The sequence below is a fragment of the Zonotrichia albicollis genome, chromosome 3 (genome assembly GCF_047830755.1).
Source record: "Zonotrichia albicollis isolate bZonAlb1 chromosome 3, bZonAlb1.hap1, whole genome shotgun sequence".
NCBI lineage: Eukaryota > Metazoa > Chordata > Aves > Passeriformes > Passerellidae > Zonotrichia > Zonotrichia albicollis.
Genome location: NC_133821.1, coordinates 46,449,389 through 46,461,629, shown reverse-complemented (window position 1 = coordinate 46,461,629; position 12,241 = coordinate 46,449,389). Strand labels below are relative to the sequence as shown.

The window sequence follows — 12,241 nt, the reverse complement described above, 5'->3', positions numbered from 1 at the left end:
GTCCTGTCTTGAAACAATGAGGTGTGTTTCCCAGTTAAGCTTTAAACTACAAATCTCTTTCATGCCAGAGCAGACGCCATCTCTGTTAGTGCTTGTGGCCATGCAATTCCATCTCTTGGGACAGTTTTTACTATCACATGCATCACTGAATGAAAAGTGTTGCAGAGAAGCCCAGCAGGAAATACTGCTTTGGCCTCTAGGAGTTGAAGGATGTGGGTGTTCTGGACCCTGGTGACTGCCTCTACGAGATGCTGTGCTGTGTCCTGTGTCTGGAGCACCTATGGTGAGAACTACCTCCACCTCCTGCAAAACCTGACTCATGATCATCTCTCCTCTATTCCCTTGGGGAATTCTTTAAGGAGGTACATATGGCACTGCAAGCATGACAGTTGTCATCCCAGGTGATAATTACAGAAACCAACAGCACTGAACAGAATGAATTCCTACAGACTGAGCCACTCCTGGGAACTGGGGACTGTTTCTCTTGTGATAGTGATGCCTTAAGATTTTAGGTTTTGTATTTTTCAGATCTGGTATTGAATAAGTGTATAACTCTGAACTCCATACAGAGTATTAGTAAGCTCCCTTCACATTTTTCTCAGGTAAAACAATCCTTCCAGGCCTGAGAACCAAGGACACCTTCTGCCTCAGACCCCAAAAAGTATAAACAAAAGTGAGTCAGGGGAGGAAGCAAACCCAGGGAATATGACTTCCTTACCGGAAGCTGTAATTGGACAATTAACCTCTGATATGCAAATAGAACAAACTTATATCTATCTTAGAAACTGAGGACTGTCATCCCTCTGGGGTGTAGCCTGTGAGGCTTTTGCGCTGCCCAAGGTATATCTTTTCTGAAGGCCTTTAATAAACACCTACTTTATTCTCTTAACTTAATGCAAGGCATCAATGGCACACAAAGAAAAGTACATGCTAGAGTGTTGTGGTGTGTTGCAATATCCTGTTTTACCTTCTCCCTTCCCCCTCGCCCCTCGCTGAGTGTGCCCTGTCAATCAGGCTAACATACCAGCAAGGCGTCGTGTGATAGGTATCCCTAGTCCCTTGAGACCCTGCCCCTTCACCTGGTTGGTGGCTCACCTGTCCCCTCCCCTTCCCCTGCCCTGAGTTTAAAATGTTAATGAGACCATGCGGCCTCCATTCTGTTAGCAGCAGTGGCCCGGTGCAGACATCTCTGTACCCATAGAATAAACATCTGGCAACCTTCTAGCAGAATCCACTCCCTTTCTCTCCACCATCGCCAGAAGCTCTCTCTCCTGAGGAAAACGGAGTCCTGACAACAAGCCTGGACTTGCCCCGCTGCACTCTCCAGCAGCCAAGGTATCTCTGGGGTAAAACACCGCAGTGCTGCCTTTGGCCCAGCAGCGAAGGTCAGAACTGGCCCAGGCACCATCTAACTGGTTATATTGGGATTCATATTCCAATACTAGAGGAACTCTAATGAGCAGGGATGTCCATGAAGCTGGAGAGTCCCTGTCTTCTGTCCCTTTTGCTGTCTTTATCTCCTTTGTTTTGCTCTTCTCTGAAATTTCAGATGTCATTACAAAACCACAGATAAAGAAGTTTGAGTTACTAATGAGGGAACGATGTAAAAAGCTATTCCATTTCTCATTTACAGTGATGTAAGCTGAGAGCAGCTCCACTAAATTCAACACTGATCCATCAGAGACCAGAGCTGGTAAGTCAGCATGAGTGGACAAACTGGAATGAGATTCCTTCTTGTGTTCTGGGCTTCTCTCACATAAGCTGGTTTAAGTGAAAGGCAGCAGGTTTCCACATCCACTTCTCTCTGAGCTAAAACTGGGATCAAGAGACAAGAAAGACTAGGGAGATCTGCTAATTTGGTAGAAAGACAGAAAAGTTACAGGATCACAGATGATTTGTAAATGCTTTCCTTTATCCCAAACAGAGAATGAGTTTTCAGTATGAGCAGTTGATACGTGGATGCTGCAATAGCATGATAGTCTGATCTTAATTTGGTATATTTCTGTGCTAAACTGATTTGTAATGCAAACCTGAAGCCAGCTGCTGTGAAAATACACCAGCTAGGGTGGGGAGACTAAATTCTGGGGTTTTTGATCGACAGCAATTTGCATCCCATTTGTGACCAAGAGGTAGGCCTGAGGCCTGACCTGAATGTGGCCCTGCTCTCGGGGGCAATGCTAATATATCTTTTTCACTACAGGGAAAAAGTTACATCTAGGTTGGAGTTTGCTTGACATACTTAAAAATGTGTTTTCATGTGGGCTGAAAACATGAGCTGTGGCCATTGAAATACAAGCTATGGCATGGTGGCTGCTATAGTGCAGTGGCTGTTCATCCTCTCACACTTATTTGTGACTAGCAAACCCAGAAGTTCAGGTCTATTTTCTTAACCCACTAGCTGCAGAACTCCCACTAAACTGAATGGAGTCATTCAGCTGAGTGCCAAGGCATTTCAGTGCTTGAAAGTGAACACCAAAGCGTTTGCATGCATACCTCCTGGTGTGCTGGCTGCTTTAATGGCAGAGCACAGACCTCCTCCATTGCCCCTAAATCATGCCACTTTATTCCCTGGGTCCCCCAAGGATTCCTCTTCCGTGCTCTTTTGTGTGGATGTTCATTCACAATTTAAACATCACAAACTCGGTGACAATATCCTAACTAGGAATAGGCTGTTGGCACATTTCCAGGGTGCAGTATTGCACATAGGTCTGCTCTGATGAAAGAGAAGTCAGCTGGAGAATAGGGGACTCAGTTCTAAAGCTCTAAAGCTGTCCTGAAATTAATGCCTTAGGTGACTTTATATTTTTATTGGGCAATGCTTTATGCAGCTCTGGCTTCTTATGACTCATAATCTTAAAAAATCCATCCCCAACTCCTCTTTTTCTGAGAAGATCTGTATGCATTCAGCCTCAGGCTGCTGAGATGAGTAGCACAGCCTTCCTGGTTTTAGTAGTCTGTATTTCTCTAAAATTCTAAATTTCTCACATTTTCTGTAGGTATAGGGGAAGTTTTTTTCCTGTTCCTATATAAAATACAGAATGTACGTTATGTGATATGTGAGATTTACATTTGAGCTAGTTTATAATTTAAGAGTTCTACTGTCATGAGTGAGAGCACTCAGTGTGCATAGAATTAAGTGCACAAGGCACAAATCTCATCCTGCCTACACATACCCAGGTTTCTCATAATCTCTTTTGATATGCTCTTGTAACTTTCTCTTGTATCTTCTTTTATAGTGTCTCATTAATTAAGAATAAAGACTTATTATCATAAATAAAAAATTCCCACAGTTTCATGGAAGAATTTCTACAGTTTTATGGGATGACAACTGAGCAGCTGCTGAGGTAAAAAAAAAAAAAATCCTATTTCCCACTTATGTACCAGAATTACAATGTGCTGTTTGTTGGAGAAAAAAACTGCAACAAGTAGCAATTCAGCTATTCCAGGAAATTCCTACTTACCCAAAATAAATCCTTCTCAAAATATGGTATACCCATGGCAGACTACTATAAAAAAGTGCATCCAAATACATGAAGGCAAAATTATGATGACAGTTTGTTTTGGTCATTTTCTGAGACCTCTTTTGCTGTCTACAGATTTTCACATTAAAAGGACATTATTTTTAGTAGCTATTCAGTTGCTTGAGCTGTTGATTTTTCCAGGAATGATGTAGTTAACTAACATCAATTGGTTGTACCTATCTTAAACCTCCAAAAGTGCAGACCAGCAAGAGCTGGCCCAATGTATCAAGAAATTAGATTTAGAATTTTTATGTAAAGCAAGGTCAAGCAAACCCTCTTTCACAAAGGTAGAGTGAGTGCAAGTAGGTTTAAGGTAATCTGAAGCTGGTGTAAAGGGGATCTAATTTGCAAAAAAAACCTTTTAAAATCTGTGAATTTTGTTGGTAAATGCAAATGAGCTCCTATATATACTATGGGGAGGAAAAAGGAATGAGAATTAAAGCAAGATGGATTTACCTGCACTGATTAGATGTCAAAACTATCTGGCTAACAGAGGTGGAAAGAGTTCTTGACATACTTGGGATGCACCAGTCAAATTGCTTAATATAATGTTTGCATACATACAGCAGAGCTATACGGGGCTTCTGAAGTCATTTCAGGAGATACAAATTCAGGTGCAAGCTGAGGATGTTTCAAATGGCCAAAAGGCCTTTCAGTTCCCTCAGCAGCACTGCTTTCCAGGGTGAAGAGCAGGAGATTTTTATGCATCAATCGCTGGAGTTAAGGTGCCTGCCAAGGCTCAGTCCAGAGCAGCCATTGCCTCCTGCAGTGGGCTCAGACCTGGGCTGGGCTGAGCACACCCCTGGCAGGGTGCAGGTCCCTTTGCAGGGCACAGGGGAAGCCCAGAAGGAGAAGTGTCTCAAATGCACAATTCCTGGCAAAGCTGGGGTGGGCCTGTGGTGATGAACCAGGTGTGCAAACCAGAGGCTGCCTCCCCCTCTGCCCAGTGCTCTCGGCAGGCAGTGGTGGGGAGCAGGAGGGCAGTGCCCAGCCCAGAGCTGTACCTGACACCAGGAAGGATTCCCTCCAGCGCGGCAGTGACAGGGACCGGACACCGTTGGAGAAGCTCCCGCGGTAACCAGAGTGCCCGGCGACTTTCTGGACCAGAACCTTCCCACCTGAGTTGTCAATTATACCACTGCAAGGAGGAAACAAAGTGTCTGAGGGGAGAAATGCCACAGAAACCTTCAAAACCCTTCTACAGTGCAAGTGGTAGGAAGTGATTCCTGTCACCCTTAAACCAGGGGTGGTGGTGGGGCTGGGATGTCACTACTAAGCCTGCTGCTAAGAAATGTTTGTGCTCCTTCCACATAAAGAAGAGCAGTTTGTTGCAAAGTGCTGTCAGGATCTGTTTGCTCTTCCCACTGATCCGCTGGTCCTCTGTTTAAGCTTGACCTAGTTGCACACAAGGAAAAGCTACTGCCTTCTTTACAATTCCTGCAAGCTTGATTGAATGACTCAAGATACAGGCAGAGGTTCTCAGAGGAGCTTTCAGGACAAACACATGACAGATTGTGTTTTCTTTGACTCTCAGTATATGTTTTCTGCAAAAATCCAAGCACGTTTACTCTAAACCTGGAGTAAACTGGACACAATGTTGTTGGAAACTGTAGGAAACCTGGCAGACTCCAGGTGAGGTGCACATCAAATGGTGCTTAACACACACCGTAACATGTACCTCCAGACAAACAGAAATCCTGCGGTGTTTGCAGCCTGCTCTGGCATCACCAGGACAGCAGGTCAGCTGGGAACCAGCTGCAGCTGCAGGGGAATTGTAGGGCTGGCAGTAATGAGCAGGCAGGAAAATAAGTACTGGGCAGCAAGCAGGATTGAAGAGTATGTTAGAAGTGTATTTTGCTGTGGTAATTGTGAGAAGCTGCTGTTATAATAAATGTATGGAGAAGAAATTCACTGTGTGTGGAATTGCAAGCTAACAAAGACAAACCCAGCTGTCAAAAAAGAAAAAGTGAAGTCCTCGCTGTAACAATACAGCCAGCCAGGCTGCAGGGAGATTGCAGTTGCTACCAGTATTTTTTACCTTCCCTTTGGGACTAATTCTGCATGCCGAGGCAATTCCCACTGTGCACCAGTATACGAGGGGGGGATTTGGGGCTGGAAGGCCTTTCCCGAGCAGCCGTGTCCGCAGCGAGGGCAGAGCTGCAGCCAGGAGATGGCAGAGCTGTGCACACAGCTCCTCAGCCTGGGCCAGGGGGAAATCCCAGAGCCTTACCTATCCCACTTTGCCCGAGATCCAGGCACTTCACAGAACTGGAAGCACAGCAGTAGCTCAAATAACTCCAAACTAAGGCAAGCTGTCAATGAGGCTTTAGAAGTTCTTGCTGCATTTTTGGCTGGATGCATCCTGCCTGTCCATCCCAGCTCCAGCTGCAATGTGTTTTGGTTGTGCAGTTATTCTCCATTAGAATTTTATGCACATTTTTGCATGGCTAATAAAACTCTGAAAAACTTTTGCTACAAAATTTATGTTACTCACTTCCTTGTGCATTGTCCTTTTATGTAGCAGGAAAGCACATTACTCAGTCTTTGAAGTCAAGGACAATTAAATTCAAACCCAGAGAACCAAACCAATCCCAGAAGTATGTGAGTTATATGTGTTCATCACTGGTAATATGCCTATTTTTTCTGAAGATTTATTAGTTGTAGCAGCTCCATCTCTATCTTCCACTTGAATAATAATAGTACAATAGTAATTTGTTATGCATGAATGAGAGATCTGGAAATCTCAAGACACTTCTCCAAAAGTTGAGAAACTTCTTCAAACACAACTAATTTCTATAGGACTACAGGATTGACAGCACTTTGTAAGAACGGATCCATGCCATCACACATGGAATTTCTCTCAGGTTTTCTACAGCAGCCTGCAATCAAACCTACAAGTGGGAACTGTAAAGAATTTGAAAAGTCAGAATCTCTCTGCACTGAATGACAATTTTGTCAGAGTGCTTCACTCATTTCAATTCACTCACCTGTGAATTGCAGCATTGCAGACACTGGAGAAAGAAGCATAAATGTCTGTGCCATAAACACGGTGTTTTATATCTTGACATCCCGGAGGGCATTTTGCAATGAATTCTGGATTGATTATCTTCCCTGCCTTGACATCACAATCAATCTGTGGTACATCTGTGAGTGCAAAATCTTGGTCAAGTCAGATTGAATGCTTTCATGGCTGAGAGATCTTGTCATGAAACAGTGAGTAAGTGAGTGACAGGGATGCCCTCCTCCCAAGCCGTCATATCAATGGTTTTGGGATACAAGACATCTGTGTCTTCTCCATCTACAACATAATACATAATAACCCCTATGCCAAGGGACGTGGCAGTCACTAAGGACAGAATAAGGAGGCCTGTGGGTATTTCTGACCTTCAGTGTTTGCTTCTCTGAAGGAAATATCTGTTATGACACTTGGCTGGAGAGAGAAAGAAGTGTAGTCTCCCAGCCTGTGGTTAACACGTGGGAAGGAGGGGGTGGGGATGCTTCCCAAGCCTCCCACTGTGCTCGTGTAGCTCCATTCCATCTTTATGCCGGGCTGAAGTCACAGCCCATTATCTTGCCCTTAATTTTTAAAACTTTCTGCTGGGTACAGTTTACTTTGAACAAGGGATTTAAGTGTGTGTTTACAACCTTGCAGCACGCTTGCTTGTCAGCTACATGAGCAAAATAATCTGTGGACAGAACTGCTCTTGCAGCAGAATAGCTGAAAGTTAAACATGCCAGTGCACAGAGATGCACCACTTGTCTCACACCAATCAGCTACATGAGCTTTGTGTTACAGCTGGTCCATTTCACGTATTTGTTTCTCTCTCTCTCTGTGAAAACCTTAGTGCTTGCTTTGATCCTTGTGGTCTGCCTAATGACCTATGAAGACACATTTTAGCAGTGAATTACAAAATTTTCCCTTTATAAATGTTAAGTGGCATACACTTTACTCAGTGATTTGTTTTCAATTAAAGAGTCTTTTAGCTAACATATAATGCCATTGACTCTAGACAATCGTGGAGAGTTACCAGAATGTAATCTTACTTTGCACCATTCTTATGCACTGGACATGTCTGTTGTAAAACAGCCAAAAATTCTACTGAGACCACTTACACAGCTTAGCCTTTTTTGTCTTCTTTGTGGCTTCCTTGGCTGTGTATGTACATGTAAGAAACACACCTGGAACAAATAAACATAGTATCAGGAAAAAGATGGACTATCAACATCAGTCACCAGAAGCTCCTCTGCATGAGATTTCTCAAATTTAAATCAACAGGGTGAAAACCTGAAATAAGAATATTTTCAGCCACATTTAGGTTTCTACTTGGTGGTTAACTTTGCAGTCAAGATGTCATCTGCTGTGGGGAAGTTCTCTGAAGGGGACTAAAAATCAATTCAGTTCACACATTCATTTACACAACTCACTATCTCAAGATGCCATGGAGTCCATGTGGCCCAGAAAACCACAAAAATATTTCCACAGCAGTGGGAACTCTTTGTAATTGGTGCAATATGGAAGCTAATGAAACAATGTGCTCTGTCCACAAAGCAACTGGGAATTTTGGGAGCCAAAAATTCTTCTTAATAACCATTTGGGAAGGTAATTATTCTGCAATTTTGTGTTGTGACATTTCACTCACTGGTGGCAGCAGGTGAGGGGTACTGGGCAGCATTAGAGAGTGTGTGAGGTTCTAGGGTGGCATGTCACAGCAAGGACACCCATTTTCTTTAGTAAGCAGGATTATGGTTTGAAAAGTGTAAAAGAGACATATGCTGTTACTTTAAAAGTTACATCCCAATATATTCCTGTAGCTTACCATGTTATGTTTACTTGCTAAGTGATAACGTACAAAATCTCTTTATTCTCTGTGCTTATCTTATAAGCATTGTATTATGGGTAATTGATAACTTCATTAAAAATATCTTGACTTTCCTGTTCACCTTTCCCTTCTCTGAGCTTTCAAAGGGAATTGAAACTCTCTGTGATGTGTCAGCTGATCTTTTTATCCTGTGTTAAACTAATCTTACTAGAATATGCAACAGAAAGAATTTCCTTCTTTCATGCTCTTCTCCCCCTAGACTGATTGCAGAGAGTTTGCAGACTTAATCACACCTAGAACTTGCTCAAAAGTTAAAGCAGTCTCACACTGTCTGAAGTGACAGTGCAGAGGTGCAGTATTTGGGCTTTTTGTCACCAATGCAGTTTTGTAACCATGGCAAAATTGTAGTTAGTTAAGAAAAAAAGGAATGCATGAGTGGAAATGAAAGTGCAATATCTCAACTACTTGGAATGTTGCAACACAATCTAATGTGGGGAAAGTAATCTCTTAATTTATGTAGAAGAACTACATAGGTTGCTGTAATGTGAACTAAGAACAACTGTCCTGACAGACTTGAGGATAACAGCTAGAGGGAATATTGCCTGGGAATGTCACAACCAGAGTGTTCATGTAAGATGAATTGCAAGTTCTGGAGTTCCTACATGTTCCCAAAAAGTGAGATCCTGTCTGACTGCCAGGGGAAAGAAAATAAGACACATTTATAACCTTTTGGTACCATCTTGTTCATGGAAAGAACAAGAACCGGGAGAATTGAAAAATCTGATTTTTCTTTAGAGGGAATCTTTACATTACAGACACTTTTCATGCCCACCTGATATGGACTGCATGTAACTGGTCATATACTTGGAAATGTCTGCAAGTAATTAATATTTTTTTCTATGCCAAAGCCAAGAAGTTTGTGTAGCCCATTTCTGAGAAGCTGTGCCAGGGCTTACACCTGCCACTGAGAGCTTCATCAGCCCTGGAGTCCAAAGGGAAGAGAAACAGTCAGTAGCCACTGGGCATCCAGGATGGGAGAATACAGACCCTACAAATTGCAGCACATCAGCTGTACTTACCAAAGAAGGTTGCAATGACTGTGGCCCTCATGGTGAGTGAAGCAAAATCTGGATGTGTCACCAAGGAGCACTGAAAAGGAAAAGAGGAGGTCACCAGGCTGCATTTGGAGGTAAGGCAGATGACACTGGAATGGTGGGGGAAGAGGGACTGTGTGCTCTTCTTTAACCTTTCACAGACCTCACATGCTGCATCCTCTTATGACACTTTTTAGAACAACTGATATCCCCAGGAGAGGTGGTATTTGGGCTACCACACTCCCATGGACTAATCTTTACTTGTCTCCAAAATTTGTCTTTTGCTCCAGAAACCAAGATTTCACATACTTATTTCAGAAGCCAAGGTCAGGAGAGGGCAAGGTGGGCATGGACATGTTTTGACACCTATTCAAATCTGTTCTCTGTTCTTCTAAGAAATAATCAAAGAATTGTCCTTTCTGCACATCAAAGCACACCAGGTAATCTCACATAGATAAGGGGAACATAAATCCATTTACTCCTGAAAGACGTTGCATGAAGTATTTTGCAATTGTTCCATCATTTTTGAGCCAAATTACTGGTTTCTTTCATTTTCTGAGTATATGTATGTGTGTACTTATATGTGAGCACCTGAGATTAAGAGGATTCTGTCAGAACATCTGGAAAACATTTTTCTGGGTCTGCATACATGGTTGATGACCCCTGCCATCCCCGAAGCTCTTGGCCAGGCTACAAGAATTCAAACTTATCAGAGATGACCCCTCTCAGCCCCTCCTTAGCATCATCTGCTGCTTTTGCTATTAATTCATGATTGTGGAGGGAATCCTGTGTTGGGGACTCATAGTTAATCACAGTCATTAAAGTACTACATAATGTTTGACAAATAGAGTAAAAAGTCTGAAAGGGTGAATATCAATGATCAAAACAAACTTGATCTTCAGAGAAAACTTATTACATGCTTACAAGTGGAAAGATTTGTTTAAAAAAAAAGAGCTAGCTATGAAGAAAGAAAATAGGAATGTTAATTAAGAATGCTAAAGCTGGTTATGACCAGGGAAAGCAAGATATCTGCTTCCTGGAAAAATGGCAGATTTCATCTGATTTCACATAGCAATTCATATACTCAGAAGCAGGGCTGTGGTAACCCCAGAAAGAAATTTAGAGAACAAGGAAGATAGAGGAGAGTAAGAGAAAAAAAATCTGCATTCTGTCTTCATATAAAATGTTTCCATATTTTTACTTTAATTGCTCTTCTTTTTCAAGCAAGCCACATGCCATGAGTGAGGATGACTAAAACAGTATGCTAGTCTAAACTGAGTTCAGCCGGTTCTGGCTCTTTATAATTTATAACTCTTTTTACATAGAGCAGATCCACCTCTGATTTTTGCTCCTGTGCTACAGTTGGAGAGCTTCAAGTGCCAGGACATACTAACAGTGTCACTTGCTAACAGCACAATGTCTATCCTTCGTGATATCCCTGCAAAAGGCTCCTGCTGGGCTGCTAAAGCTGAAAGTGGCAGAGGTTTCTCAGAAGCCACTGAACCGAATCTGGGGGACATGGAAGTGGCTCAGCACAGTCACTGTGTCTTTCTGAACAACGTGGGCAGTGCAGTGGGGGTGACCCCAGGCTGTACAAGCCATATCAGCAAGAGCAGATAAGTGGTGATGTTCTGCTCTCATGGTTAGCTTCTATTAAAAAGAGTTGCCCATCTTCTGGAACAAAAATCCCTTTTAAGCATTTACTGAAGTTTGTTTCTACTGTGAAGATGTTAAAAGAAATAGCACCAAGATGTTGAAGAGTGCTCAGAGAAACTTAGCTCAGATGCTTTTCTCCTCCCTTTTACATTTCAACCCACTAACACATCAGAGGTATCAAACAATAGCTCCCCTTCAATGAATTCTCACTTTAGGTCAATCACAGAAAAAGAAGAGGCAGAATAAGAGTAGCAATTCATTTGCAGAACTACCATGCACCACTAAAGATTGTACTGACACTGGCTTAAACTTTGCAAAAGACATCTTAATATGAGCATTCCCAAAATTTGCATTGAATAAATTCAGCATTGGCATTTTTATTTAAAGTCAAAGAGATTTGTGTGAATTTTTCCTGGCAGTATTTGGCTTGGTGCTGAGATGTTTTTCATCACCAGCTTAATTACAGTAGAAGAGGTCTGAGATGGTAAAGCATCCATGTAAAATCTGGCTTCATGGGTGGGCTGCTGTGGGGGGAGAGTCCAACAGTGCCTGACTTTTCCTGTCTTACAAAACGTGTAACCACCCTTGTATCACCAGGGCTGCACAAGACTTCCCACTGCTTCCTGAAGGCCCTGCTGTCCCCAGGGCATGGCCAGCCACCCCAGGAGCCACCCCAATCCTCTTGGGTGACAGCACCCTAGGCTTGGCTGCAGTTGCATTCTCTGCCTAGTTGGCTGGTGGGAATTTCTCTTCAAGGCAACAGAAAGTGGGCTTTTGTTCCTAAATTATTATGAATTCACTGTGGAAAGAATCCAGTAAATCTAAAAGGATTTAAGACTTAAAGGCTGTCAGGGGTTCAGCAGAGTTCAGCAGATCCCTTAGCTTTCAATAACAGATGTTTATCAATAAGAAAGATACTGGAAGCATTTAGACAAGGCTGTTAGATTTACTTAACAGCTTTGTTGTCACAGCTAAACAGAAAAACATCTTATTGTGGACTCTGTATCTGCGTTAGTGCTAACATCCTCATGGAAATAAATTATAATAGTAAAGAAAATTGGTTTTGCCACTATAATAATTTCTACTATATTTCTACTAGTTTTTGCCACTATAATAATTTCTGCATATCAGGAGAAATGCACAGACATCC

At 42.4% G+C, this 12,241-nt stretch overlaps 1 protein-coding gene across 8 annotated transcripts in view; it reads right to left on the bottom strand.

Moving 5' to 3' along the window:
- The window catches only part of VIT (vitrin), a 57,397-nt gene that overhangs the window by 34,141 nt on the left and 11,015 nt on the right, over nucleotides 1-12,241 (bottom strand). For all 8 annotated transcript variants that reach the window (XM_005486528.4, XM_026793078.2, XM_074537300.1 and 5 more), the window contains exons 2-5: nucleotides 9,421-9,490; nucleotides 7,635-7,700; nucleotides 6,509-6,665; nucleotides 4,526-4,659 (exon numbers count right to left, since the gene is read on the bottom strand). In XM_005486528.4, the coding sequence (XP_005486585.2) occupies nucleotides 4,526-4,659; nucleotides 6,509-6,665; nucleotides 7,635-7,700; nucleotides 9,421-9,451 (388 nt within the window). In that variant the 5' untranslated portion in view covers nucleotides 9,452-9,490. The remainder of the gene's footprint in view (nucleotides 1-4,525; nucleotides 4,660-6,508; nucleotides 6,666-7,634; nucleotides 7,701-9,420; nucleotides 9,491-12,241) is intronic.